The 12,463-nt window shown below is 36.5% G+C and overlaps 1 protein-coding gene across 1 annotated transcript in view; it reads right to left on the bottom strand.

The window, feature by feature from the left end:
* Positions 1-9,821, bottom strand: part of CUNH9orf64 (chromosome unknown C9orf64 homolog) — a 14,988-nt gene extending 5,167 nt beyond the window's left edge. The window contains exons 1-3 of the mRNA XM_006916092.3: positions 9,197-9,821; positions 8,425-8,684; positions 3,446-3,641 (exon numbers count right to left, since the gene is read on the bottom strand). Of these exons, the coding sequence (XP_006916154.1) occupies positions 3,446-3,641; positions 8,425-8,684; positions 9,197-9,533 (793 nt within the window). The 5' untranslated portion in view covers positions 9,534-9,821. The remainder of the gene's footprint in view (positions 1-3,445; positions 3,642-8,424; positions 8,685-9,196) is intronic.
* Between the last annotated feature and the right edge of the window lie 2,642 nt (positions 9,822-12,463).

Raw genomic sequence — 12,463 nt, 5'->3', positions numbered from 1 at the left:
CTGTTGGTGGGAATGCAAATTGGTACAGCCACTATGGAAAACAATCTGGAGGTTTCTCAAAAAATTAAAAATGGATATACCTTTTGACCCAGCAGTTGCACTACTGGGTATTTATCTAAGGAAAACCAAAACACTAATTTGTAAAGATCTGTGCATCCCTGTGTTCACGGCAAGAGAATTTACAATAGCCAAGATATGGAAGCAACCTAAATGCCCGTCAACAGACGATTGGATAAAGAAGTTATGGTTCATATATACAATGAAATATTGCTCAGCCATTAAACATGACATGAAATCCTACCATTTGCAATGACATAAATGGAGCTAGAGGTTATTATGCTGAGTGAAATAAGTCAGACAGAGAAAGACAAATACTATTTCAGTTATTTAGTAGTTGATAGTTGGGTACGGGGAGCATAACAGGGAATGCAGTTAGCATTAACATGATGGTTAAGTGGAAGGCCAGGGGAGGGAGGGAGCAACTAGGATCGTTTGATGAACATTATAGATGTCTAACCAATGTACTGTATACTTGAAACTAATTTAAATAAATAAAAAAATTTTTTTTAATTGCTTAAAACACTGCTCAGGTCAAACAAAACACATCTGCAGGCTGTATTTGGCCTCTGGCCACCAGTCTGTACTATTGCACAGAGCTTCAGAGTACTCGATAGGCCCTGTGATCCACTGAGACAGGGAAAATACCCAGCCCCACTGGGTTCCACTCTGTTACCTGGGACCTTTAGTGTTGTTACTTATGTCCCTTCCATCCATCTCCCTCCAGGGCTCAGGCACCGGTCACTGGGGCAAGTGGAAGAACAGATAACTCTGTATTTCCTTAATTTGTCCCAGGTGCTAACATACAAATCCATCCCTTCCTCTTCAGTTCTTTTGTTAATCAAGTCCTCAAAACTTGACTATTGACTTGCCAGAATTGTCAAGTCAACTGACAATGGTCAAGTCCTTGGAGGCAGATACCACCACCCAAGTAGTCATTAGATGAGACCACTGCCACAGATGAAAGCTTCATTGCCACCTTAAGCTAGTGGCATCCAGTTAAACAACTCCCAGATTCCTGACCCACAGAAACCATGAGATAATACATGTCTTTTGTTTTAAGTCACAAATTTTAGCATAATTTGTTACCCGGCAATAAATACAGTATTGAACTATGTTCCCACAAAAGATACATTCAAGTCCTAACTCCTGGTACCTGTGAATGTGGTCTTATTTGTAAACAGTGTCTTTGCAGATATAATCAAATTAAGGTGAAGTCATACTGGATTAAGGTGGGCCTTAACTGTCATGACTAGTATCCTCATAAGAAAAGGAGAAGATACAAAGAGAGAGAGGATACACACAGAAAAAAAAGCCATGCTTGGAGTGATGCAGCTACAAGTCAAGGAATGCCAAGGATTGCTGGGAGACATGAGAAGTTAGAAAGAAGTGAGGAAGGATTCTTCCCAAGAGCCTTCAGAGGGAGCACAGCCATGAAAGAATAAATTTCAGTTGTTTTAAGCCATTCAGTTTGCGAAAATTTGTTATGTCAGCCTTAGGGAACTAATAAAGTAACTAATATAGCAACTTACAGTATGGAGTAGGACGTGTACTTTGAAGAAGAAAAAAAATGAAACCATTCTAGAGGACTGACACAGAGTCAAGGAAGGTAACGTGGCCAAAATATTAGCCCTAAAAGTCAGCCCTGGAATCACTCTGAAGAATCTAAATTTAGCCAAACTGCATTGTCATAATTGGCTTAAAAGTATACACCTTTGGTGAAGAGATGAGTTAAAGATAAAATGAAAAGAAACCTGGGTTGGCCTTCCAAGGGCAATCCTGGAGATATCCAGAAGAGAGGAGAGGAAAAGGAATGTAAGTGTAGCACATCCTCAAGTTTGAAAGAATGATCATTAGAGGCCAGTAAAGGAAGGTTCTACTTCACCTAGCCAAGTCACCTGGTTCTAGATTTCACTTAAGATAGTTTTTAAAAAATCAGTGTATACTCCTTTGCATTTAGTTTTTTTCTCTAGTTTGCTAGTAAAGTGCATTTTGAAAAAAAATCCACTTTGCTTAAGTAAACTAAGGGGAATTTTTATTTTGGGATTTGCTGATATTTTCAGTAATATCAGTTAATATTTTAGAGACATAGAATTTGATTATTAAAAGTATCTGATGACAAAAACCATGTTACCCTTTAAGAAAATGTTTTATAGATAATTTGAATTTATTTTTAGATTCCTCACTTGAATCATATAAATGTGTGTGTATAATTTCATATATACATACACACACACACACACACACACACACACACACATACACACACACACACACACATTTTTTTTTTAAGGTGAGGCAACCCTTGGTTGACCTCACAGATTGCAAAGGTTCAGAAGTCGGGAAAAGCTTTGTGGAAGAGGCAATATTTAAGCTAAGCCTTTGTCAATGCATAGGATTTGAATTAAAATAAAGAAAGAAAAAAAATGTAGATGAAGGAAACAAAGCAAGAGAATATTTAGAGATAGGAATGAGCAGTGCATATACTGGTCAAAAAAGATCAGCTGAATATGGTTGTATGTAAAAGAAGCCCTGATTGCCAACAGTTGTCCCTTTTAAATGTACCCAACAATTAATGATCCAAGACATGGGCATTATGACATAAAACACTTGTTATTTTTCAAATGAAGAAATAGAGATAAAATGGATTGCGCGAGGCAGCATAAAAGTCAGATAAAAGTAACCACAGGAATAATAGTACCTTTATATTCTGTGTTATTCTTATTTTGGGTGATTGAAATCTATTTCACAAGAGAGTATTATTCAGTCATAAAAATGACTTTCTTAAAAATAAAGAAAAAAGCTGAAAATACTGTACCGCCAAAAGAGAAATTAATGTTAAAATTATACAATTATTTTTCTTATACAAAGAAATGTTTAAAAAACAAAAAGCTAATTTTCACACAAACACAATTATCTGTACTTATATATTATAATAAGGCTCCCACTCTTGAGAATCAATAAGATAACCCAGCAGCAGATCTTGAAGCCACCTGACTCGAAACCCAGTACATATTACATCTCAGTCCACCTTTTATTGCACAGTGTAGTGTGCTCTTCAGCTTAATGCTCTTCAAATACTATACCAGATGAACTGTCTTAGTGTCACATACTTTCATGTAACGTAAAGTTAGATTTCATTTTATTATGATGCTCTAAAATTATAAAGCTCAAATAATGCAACTTCCCACAATACTCATATTCCACAGTGTAAACAACAAAAAGCAATTTTCTCTCTATATAATTGCCCTTGCCTTTTTCTTTACACATCCCATCAACAAAAAATACTGTTTTTCTAAGAAAAGGAGACGTTTTGTGAAAGAAACCAGACATAGACTCAACAACAACTCATAGTATAATAGAGAATGTCTTAAATAAGCTGGCAAACCTTTGAGAAGCTTCGCCAGTAGTTCATCAGAATATTTCAGGGCTCCCAGGTAAACAAGAACCTGAGGTAATCTATAGTCAGCAAACATGGTGATGCTGGAGATGTCCTTAAAGCAGCCGTCTCCTTTTCCCTCTAACACACTCCATGTATCCGCCACAAGGATTTGGGCTCGTTTGTAAAAAGAAATTTTTTTCCCCTGATGAATGAAGAGAATATAAATGTTACCTGGGTATCTGAAAGTTTTATGAAATATTTATAAAAAAAAAAAAAGAAAAAAGACATTGAAAACATTTTTCAAGAGCAGAATAACCTTACCCTGCTGTTAAAAATTTAGAGACCTTTTGCAGAAAAAAAAGAGAGTCTAATAAACATTAAATTATCTCTATCACTACAAATTTACTTCCTATATTTTTCAAGGCACAGAAAATACAATTTATGCAATCGTAGTACTATTTAGTGTTCTTTTTCAATGGCATCACTTTGTGTACTTATTTCTGTGTCACTATAATCTACCTACTTACTATTTTTAATGGCTAGATAGTATTTCTTTAGAAAGTTTCTTAAATATATATATGTTTTTTTAATTGCAACATAATTCATGTTAATCATATAAAACTCGAAGAGTATAAAGAAGAAAATAATCATCCCTAAACTTACCTCTGAAGAGAATCACGACATTTATTTTTTACCTGTTCCTTTTCAGATATGATTAACTTATTTCAGAAATAAAGACATACTTGATTAACAGCCAGAATTTGTCAAGTCTCTCATTTTTAGAAATGGTCAAAGTCAATAAGTAAGTCCATATAACAAAATAAACTACCAATTATACATGGAAGAAACGAATTTAATCCAGCATTATAAGGTAGTGAGTTATAACTTAACTCTAAAAGTCTCTATAAAACTACAAGTACAGATCAGCATAAACTATGGAAAAACATGGACAAATAATTACAGTCTACTCCTAATCCTAATATCAAAGGTAATAGCCCCAAATCATCTTTTATAATTGCTCATCTACTAAATGGGAATAATCAATATTATTGGTTCCCAAAGTATATTCTGACCATCCTGGAGAATATGTTAATTAAATGACATAAATAATTAAATAAAAAATGAAATCAAATTCTTCAAGGAAAGAAAGGCTCCATACATAAATTCCTTCAGATGACAATATAGATTCCTTTATTTACTGAAAAAAAAAAAATTCAGTGATACTATGTCCTAATGACCACCTAATATTGCTTAATCGATCCAAACCTACTTTCACTAAGTAAAAGTTTTCTAGGGCCAACATTAGGAAATTCAGTATTTTGTTTTCCAGAGCAAATACATATACTCCTTTTTTGACATGGTGTAAAGTCTGCAAATTATTGAATGCTGGGAGAACGAATCACCACTAAGAACTGGATTTATATATGATAACTAGGTTTCTAATTCTAGTTTACTAAACAGCAAGACATAAACTTAATTTATAAAATAAAACTGTGTATCAAACACATTATATCATGATGTTTACTATGATAGACAGAAGCTATTGTCTCTTATTTTTAACAAGATTCACAGAGCGAACTAGAAAAATCTAGGAACCAGACATATATCAAAATCAATGCTAGCATCTAACAAAACATAAATTGTCACATTATGACCACTGCATGGTAGCCAACGAGTACATCATAAAAATTAGATTACAATATCCTTAAAATGAAATATGTGTGTGTGTGTGTGTGTATATGATTCAAGTGAGGAATCTAAAAATAAATTCGAATTATCTATAAAACATTTTCTTAAAAGGTGACATGGTTTTAGTAATCAAACGCTTTTAATAATCAAATTCTATGTCTCCAAAATATTAACTGACATCACTGAAAATAGCAAATCTCAAAATAAATTCCCTATTTTTTTTTTTGTAAATAAAATATTTTCAAAATAGTACCTTTATAAAATAATTGTAAATGAAAAACTACGACCATGAGATGATTTTCTTCAATAAGAAGTATCCCTACATCACTTAGGAATAACCTATATTCCCAAACCTATGTCATATCAAAATATGACAACCTGGCAATTGTTCCCCGTCTGAATTAAAATTTTCTAATTTCATTAATTTGTTTATAATATCTTAAAGTGAATAATAATCTCAGTAAATAGGTATACATTAAAAATAATTATGACTTTTTATGCAACTTGTTAAAGATTAAAAAATATAACAACCAATACCATGTTCTGAAAGAGTAAGGAAAAGGGCAGTCTCATCTGCTACTGCTGATCATCTGTGTTATCATCTTTCTAGAGAACTGTGAGCATTTTTATACAGTACAAGACTGAAGATACTGGCGATGCTCTGATTCACTATTTCTATTACTAGGAATTCATTCTAAGGAAATAATTATGGATGTTAAACTGTTGTGCAGTATCGCTCAGTACTGCAAAAAATTGAAAACAAGAAGACATAAAATTCAATTTAAAAAATAAACTGTATCAAATGCAATTACTGCAGTAAAATAATTTGGGCAAATAATTATGGGATTGTATACAGTAAAATACTGTGAAGCCATTAAAATTGATACTATGAAAAAAATTGTACTGTGAAATAATTTTATTGACATAAAAAGATGTTCATAATGTGTTAAATTTTAAAAGTTTATACGGCATGATCCTAATCCTCCCCTGCCTATATGTATACACATTCACATACACAGAGAAAATGACCAAATTATAATCGGTGGTAATTACCTGTTGGTAAAATAAAGACTACTTCTCTATACCTTCCAAATTCTGTAATTGATATATTTTACTTTTACAATTAGAAAAATTTTAAATATGGATAAAAAGATATTTGATTTTAATACTTTCTGAATTTCAAAGCAGTCACAAAATTGTTCATAAGAATCCTTCCAGATTTGGAATTAGTTGCACAAAGTGCTTTAGTTATTTGTGTATCTTTTAAATGAATATACAAAGATAACTGTAAATTGACTAATCAAAGCATTAAGTGAGCACCTACTATATATTCATTGTTATGTTAGGAATCATAGGGGTTACAGTGCTTTGGGTAACACTAATGATAATCTTATGGAAAAAATAAATGAAAAAATATAATACTCCTTTAAGAAAGTGTTAGAATTCTTAAGTATGACTTTTGTTACACTTTGGGGATTTTTCTATAAAAATGCATTTTAGAAATGAGTACTGATGGGAAATGGTTCAGGTACTAATTTTCATTTTTAAATGTATCGGCCTTAAAATTAATCTATATCCTGGTCATTTTTAAAAATTGAACTTTTCAGCAAAGCAAATCAAAAGCACCGTGCCGTAAATAAAACAGAAAATCAGCAAATGTTAACTAAATCGATATTATAATCTACAAAAAAAATCACTCCTTTCTTCTACAAAAACAAAACTCAGGACATTTGAAAGAAAAAACTATAGGATGTCCTGAATTTACTCCATGCTGAAGTCATGTTAAATTTAATCTCAGCCCATCTACCACAACCATATCAATTCTGGCATACATGGATTCTTAGCCACATTAATAGCAGTTTGATTTCTTTTATACAGTGTGTAATATATTTAGATGACCTGAATATAACACACCTTGAAGACAAAGGTAAATCTCAAAGTAACTTCTGCATTAGCAAAATCGTTAGTCAGCACAGAATGAAGTTCAACAGCAAGTTGACCTAGGGCCTTTTTTCTAGGAACTGCCTCTGTCCAATCCACACCCATATCCTCCCTGCAACACACACCAGAAAGGGTGTCTCTGTCTCTCTGTCTCTGTCTCTGGGTCTCCCTCTGTCTCTGTCTGTCTGTCTCTCTCACACTCGTGCGCTGAAGCAGTAAGATGCAAAATTCATGGATCTTTTCTACTTCATGAAGCTGGTCTACAATAAAAGAAAAATGAAGTCAACAGAAGCAAAGAGGAGAGGCTGAATCTTGATGGCATTAAGTACTTGATCCGAGATGTTCCTATCACCAATATTCATCTAAAAATTCTTCTTTTTGATTTAAGTTTTTTCTAGTTTTGTGTCTGTCACTTGCAATTTAAAGAATCTTAACATAATCGGGCCATCTTTCATTTTACTGTAGAATCAAGAAGCTAGCTATTTCCTGTCAAAATGACCCAAGATAAACTAAATTTTCTTTTTCGACTGGTTCCTGGTCTGCAAAGGGGACAATAATGTTCCTTGTCCTTAGGCCCCATAGAGTTGTTCTGTGGATCAAATGAGATCAAGATGTTTTTATGCACAAACGCCTTGGAAATCATAAAGGGTGACATAAACAATATTATTGGTAATATTAGTTGTCGAATTGCGATTACAAAGGGAGGGTTTAAAATTTCAATTTGACAAGTATTCATTAGCTTATTCAACATATTTATATTACGTGATTCTGCTGAAGTTGCTTTCACTTCTTATCAGTTAAAATACACAGTGATAACAGATTCTAAAAGAATTTTACAAAAACAAAATCCAGGTGTACACTGGGAGGGTATACAAAATGTTCACCATTTTAAAATTATGTCTCTTGAAAATTTTTTGTACTTGAAAGCAAATAATATCGTTATTACTTCTTTGTGCGTGAAAAGGAAAACATATAGTATATATATACAGTAGAACTCTGCAAAAAAATATTTTTATTAGAGAAAATTTAGTATACATTCTGATTTTCATCCAACGATGTAAATTTTTTGAAGTATTCAAAGGACCTCATTATCCCTAAGTGACAACATCATGCTGACAGTCTAGTGTTTTTTCAGGTTTCAAACATTTTAAAAGGACAACGAAAAAAGGAAATAAACTGATTAGAAAACATAAGAGAAATAATGTCTTCAAAACACTACTTAATTTTGTTAGTATTCCTTGTCCATAAGAACTTTAAAATTTAAGTTTTTATTCTCAAAAGGAGTTGTGGGAGGAAAAGAGTTAACTATGAAAAGATAATTAAGAATTCTAAAATCCCCAACAGAAGCAACTCACCTCAAACTGAGTCACATCTCTGTAAGAAGGAAAGTTTTCAACTATCAGGTGCATTAACTTCTGTGCACTTTTTTCACTTTTTCGGACACAATTAAGAAAAGAGCCTTCAAACTTCTCAAGCAGAATGTTCCCGGTTTCATTGAGAATCCGATGCCTCTCTTCTATCAAAGGCATAGGAACGTCAGTGTCAGAACGGAATATATGCCGAACCTGATCCAGGGTGACTGTGGCATAGTACGAAGCACTAGTTATTGGTATCCCTTGGGAAAAAAACAAAAACAAAAACCGCTGATTAACAATGTCATACTTTTATTCGTTAGACCCTTGCTTTTACAATATACGGTTAATACGAAACCTGAGTGTTACATGAATGCACTGAAAGTGGATGAATAATAAAAAATGACAGACTCCCTCATTTTCTATTTGCTCGTCTGCACTTATTCATCCGTTTCTATATTACATCAAATGTATTGTGACTGCATAAAATGTTGTATCTGTTCCTTTGTTTGCTGATGTCATCAAAGTGGCGTTCTTGAGAAAACTGACACTTTATACTTTGCTGTGATAATAATAAATATTAGGATCGTTTACCACTGAATAAGGATTTAACGCCAGCCTCTTCTCATACTTTTAAGCAGAGGAGTGGCAATGAAGAACTTCAAGCTCGCCTTATTAACACATTATTCTATCTTCCAACCCCCTCCTTGGGACCCTCCCAGTTAACTGAAATCTCAAAGGCTGCCAGGTCTGACCGGCAGAAAGGGGCACCAACCTTCGTCAAGGGCTCTGTTGATCGCGGCGCACAGGGACCAGTACCCACTGTACGTTCTCCCCCTATACCCCACCAGACATTTGTGCTCGTCATGCTCCGACCAGAAGGAGAAGTTGAGCGTGTCTGTCACGAACACCCAGTTGACCGCGGCCTCGTCAGCCTCCCTGGGGTTCAGCTCATGAAGGGCCTTCCAGCCGCCCACGCGCAGCTCCAGCCCCGAGGCCTTGGTGAGCAGCAGCTCGGCCACCCTCTGCACGCCTCCACCATCAATGAATACATCCTGGCTGTTTTCCGCAATGAATTTTGCGGACTCCCGGGGAGTCAGGAACCCGTCCATCACGCTCCTCCCCTTTGGGACAAGGAAACGACGCTTTTGCCAATGGGCTGGCCAAACTCTATTCTCTCTCTAGGTAGGTCAAGGGCCAGGGTCCCTCTGAGACTCCCCCTCCCAACCCACTGTGGGATCGCTGTCCTAACAGGGTCCTGCCTTCCCACAGAGGCACAGAGAATCGAGATCGCAAAAAACTCGCGGGACCCTCCCTCCCTACGCAACAGCGCCTCTGCGGAACTGCGGAAACCCGGGGTCCAAGGGGACCAGGCGCTGGGCCAAGACCGCAGGCATTTCCGGGAGAACAGCCCCGCCCACTCACTCCCAGGCGCGCGCCTGGGGCCCACTTCCGGTTCCGCAGGTCCGGAAATGGCCTGGAAGGGTCAGGCGCGCGCCGGCGGGGAGTTGCCCACCGTGAACCGTATGGCTGCGCCATTTTGTCCGTGCCCCCACCCTGTTTTCGGGTAGGTGGAACTGCAGTGCGTGGCGGTGCCCTGGGTCGCGATGACTCCAGCCTGTGTACTGCGTTGCCTTCACGCAGCTCCCGTTTCTCTCCTCTCCCGGAGGGCGAGATGTAGGGTACACGCCCTCAGTGACGCCCCGAATCAGGGTCCCTGGCCGCGACGAACTTTAATTGTAGCCGCCCGTCTCGGTGCTGGGGACCCCAGACTGCGACAGGGGTCGGCGGTACCGCTAACCCCTTCCCCAGGCAGGCCTCTTCTTTCTTTTTTGCTAAGTTCCTGGCCTATTTGGAGGCCGAATGAACGTTTATGATTAGTTGGAACATTTGGAGAAATGGATGAGGAAGGAAGTGTATTGAATTGTTAACATTGTGTGCCTGAAATTATGCTTAAGTACTGAGTCTCATTTTGCAGGAGAAATTGAGTGGTTCATTAGTTAAGTCCTGATCACAGCCATGGTCTGGGCTGATACTAGAACCCTTGTTCACTAATCCTCAAATCAAGGGCACTTCTACAAGCCAAGCTTACCAATGTCAACCAGCATTTACAAGCAGTGACTTTCTCAATGGCCCTACTGAGGAGACATTAAAGGAAATAAGTATCACCTTACAGCTCCAAACTTTTTATAAAATACTTTTTGATAGGATAGGGAGAGAGATATAGGAGTCAATTTAGTGATGATCCAAATTTCCCTAGTGATGAAAACTTTGAATAGAGGCATATTTTTTCCCCTGCTTCAGAGACTTAAATCTCCATCGATAATATAAAATTCACACCTTTGAAAATCAACTGTTTTTTAAAATCAGTCATCTCTATTTTGACAGTAAAGAATCTTGGAATTTCTGGAAGATATGGAACTTTTTAAGTTTGACAACTGTGTCCCTAGAGAAGCAGGACATCTTCATCTTTCTGGCTTCATTTTGATAAGAAAAATGAACTTTAAGGACTTCACTGTGATTTACTTTTCCAGAAAAAGTCACTAGTACATTAATACAGTTATTGAATATATGCAAATCTGTAGACTTGAGATTTTTCTTTTATACCCCAGCAGTTTTAAGTCTTGGGAATCAAATTGATTAGCAAGAAAATCTGGCAATCTACAAAAGAGTTCAAGAGTCTAAATTAAGTCATTTTCTCTCACTAAGGCTTGTTGACAGGAAAAAAACAACTTTAATTCCAACTATGTTCAGGATACTGAGTTAGACACTAGTAGTAGTATTAACAAGAGTAGAACATGCTTCCTTCTCTCAAGGAACTTACTGTTGAAATAAAGCATAAACTTTGCATGTGTGGATGTTTTGTTTGTCTACAAGATGCTGGAAATAGAAAATGTAAGCTCTTCACCTACTCAACATCTTTTCCCTCCTTTTTTTTTCAACAGAACCTTGATGTGGTTCAGGAACCCCTCCCTCTTACCCACAGTTGGTATATCTCAGCATCCTCAGCTCCAGGGTTGGTCTAGACTGGTCTAAGAATAATAGCATCCTCTTGCCAGGGACCGGATTAGGATTTTGCATGTTCCCCAGTTTACTTCAGTGAGTTACAAGGATAAATTTGCAGGATGCTTCTAGAAAAGCTTTTCCAGGGGAACTTCCAGAAGTGATTCATGCTCCCACTGGATATGTTGAGCTTTGATATAAGGTTTGAAATTGCTACAGTCCGTTTGATGTCATTGTGAGTATAAAGTCAACACATGGGGGAGGCCAAAAGAATAGCAGAGAAATGGAACGAGGGTTATGGGGTTATCCACTCTTAAGTCTGTCCTACTTTTGGATCTCCAGTTATGTGAGGTAATAAACTTTCTTATAGTTTAAAGCAGTTTTGGGTTTGATTTTCTGGTATTTGCTTTGAAAGGTTCCTATCTTACACAGGTATCAAAAACACATGCTATCTGATCTAGTGGGGAAAGCAGACAATCAAATATCTGGGTAGGATTGTGCTTCAAGCAACAAAACCAGACTATAGTAACTAAACAAAAAGAGTATTTTTCTTCCTCATATAAGTCTAGAGGTAGGCACTCCAGGGCTGGTACTTCTATTTGAGAATATCAGCAAGGAACTAGGGTCCTTGCTTTGTCCTATCCCTAACATGTGTCTTCTGTCTTTATGGTTGTAAGATGGCTCTATTCTTATTGGCATTGTGTCCACAGAAAGAAAGGAAAGTGAAAGCAAAGAGCCAGAGGAATATTCCAGCTGAGTTATGTTTCTTTTGAAAACTTTTACCAGAAGCTCTACCCCATAGGCATAGGTTTTTGAAGAGAAGATCAAAATAACCTCTAAATAGTCCCTAAGCTTACATTTTAAAGGTTAACAAAGGAGAAAGGAATGATCAATGATCTGTCTGTATCACTTTTTCTCCTCTTGAATAATATCCAAGTTAGATTATTCCAGTCATCAAGAGAGCCATCAGTCTGAATAGCTATATTAAATGTCAATCATTGGCAACAGTCATTGCTACGTCTGCTATTTTCTGTCATGA

Source organism: Pteropus alecto, unplaced genomic scaffold (assembly GCF_000325575.1).
Source record: "Pteropus alecto unplaced genomic scaffold, ASM32557v1 scaffold206, whole genome shotgun sequence".
In the NCBI taxonomy this organism is placed as follows: Eukaryota; Metazoa; Chordata; class Mammalia; order Chiroptera; family Pteropodidae; genus Pteropus; species Pteropus alecto.
This window is presented reverse-complemented; position numbering and strand designations above follow the sequence as displayed.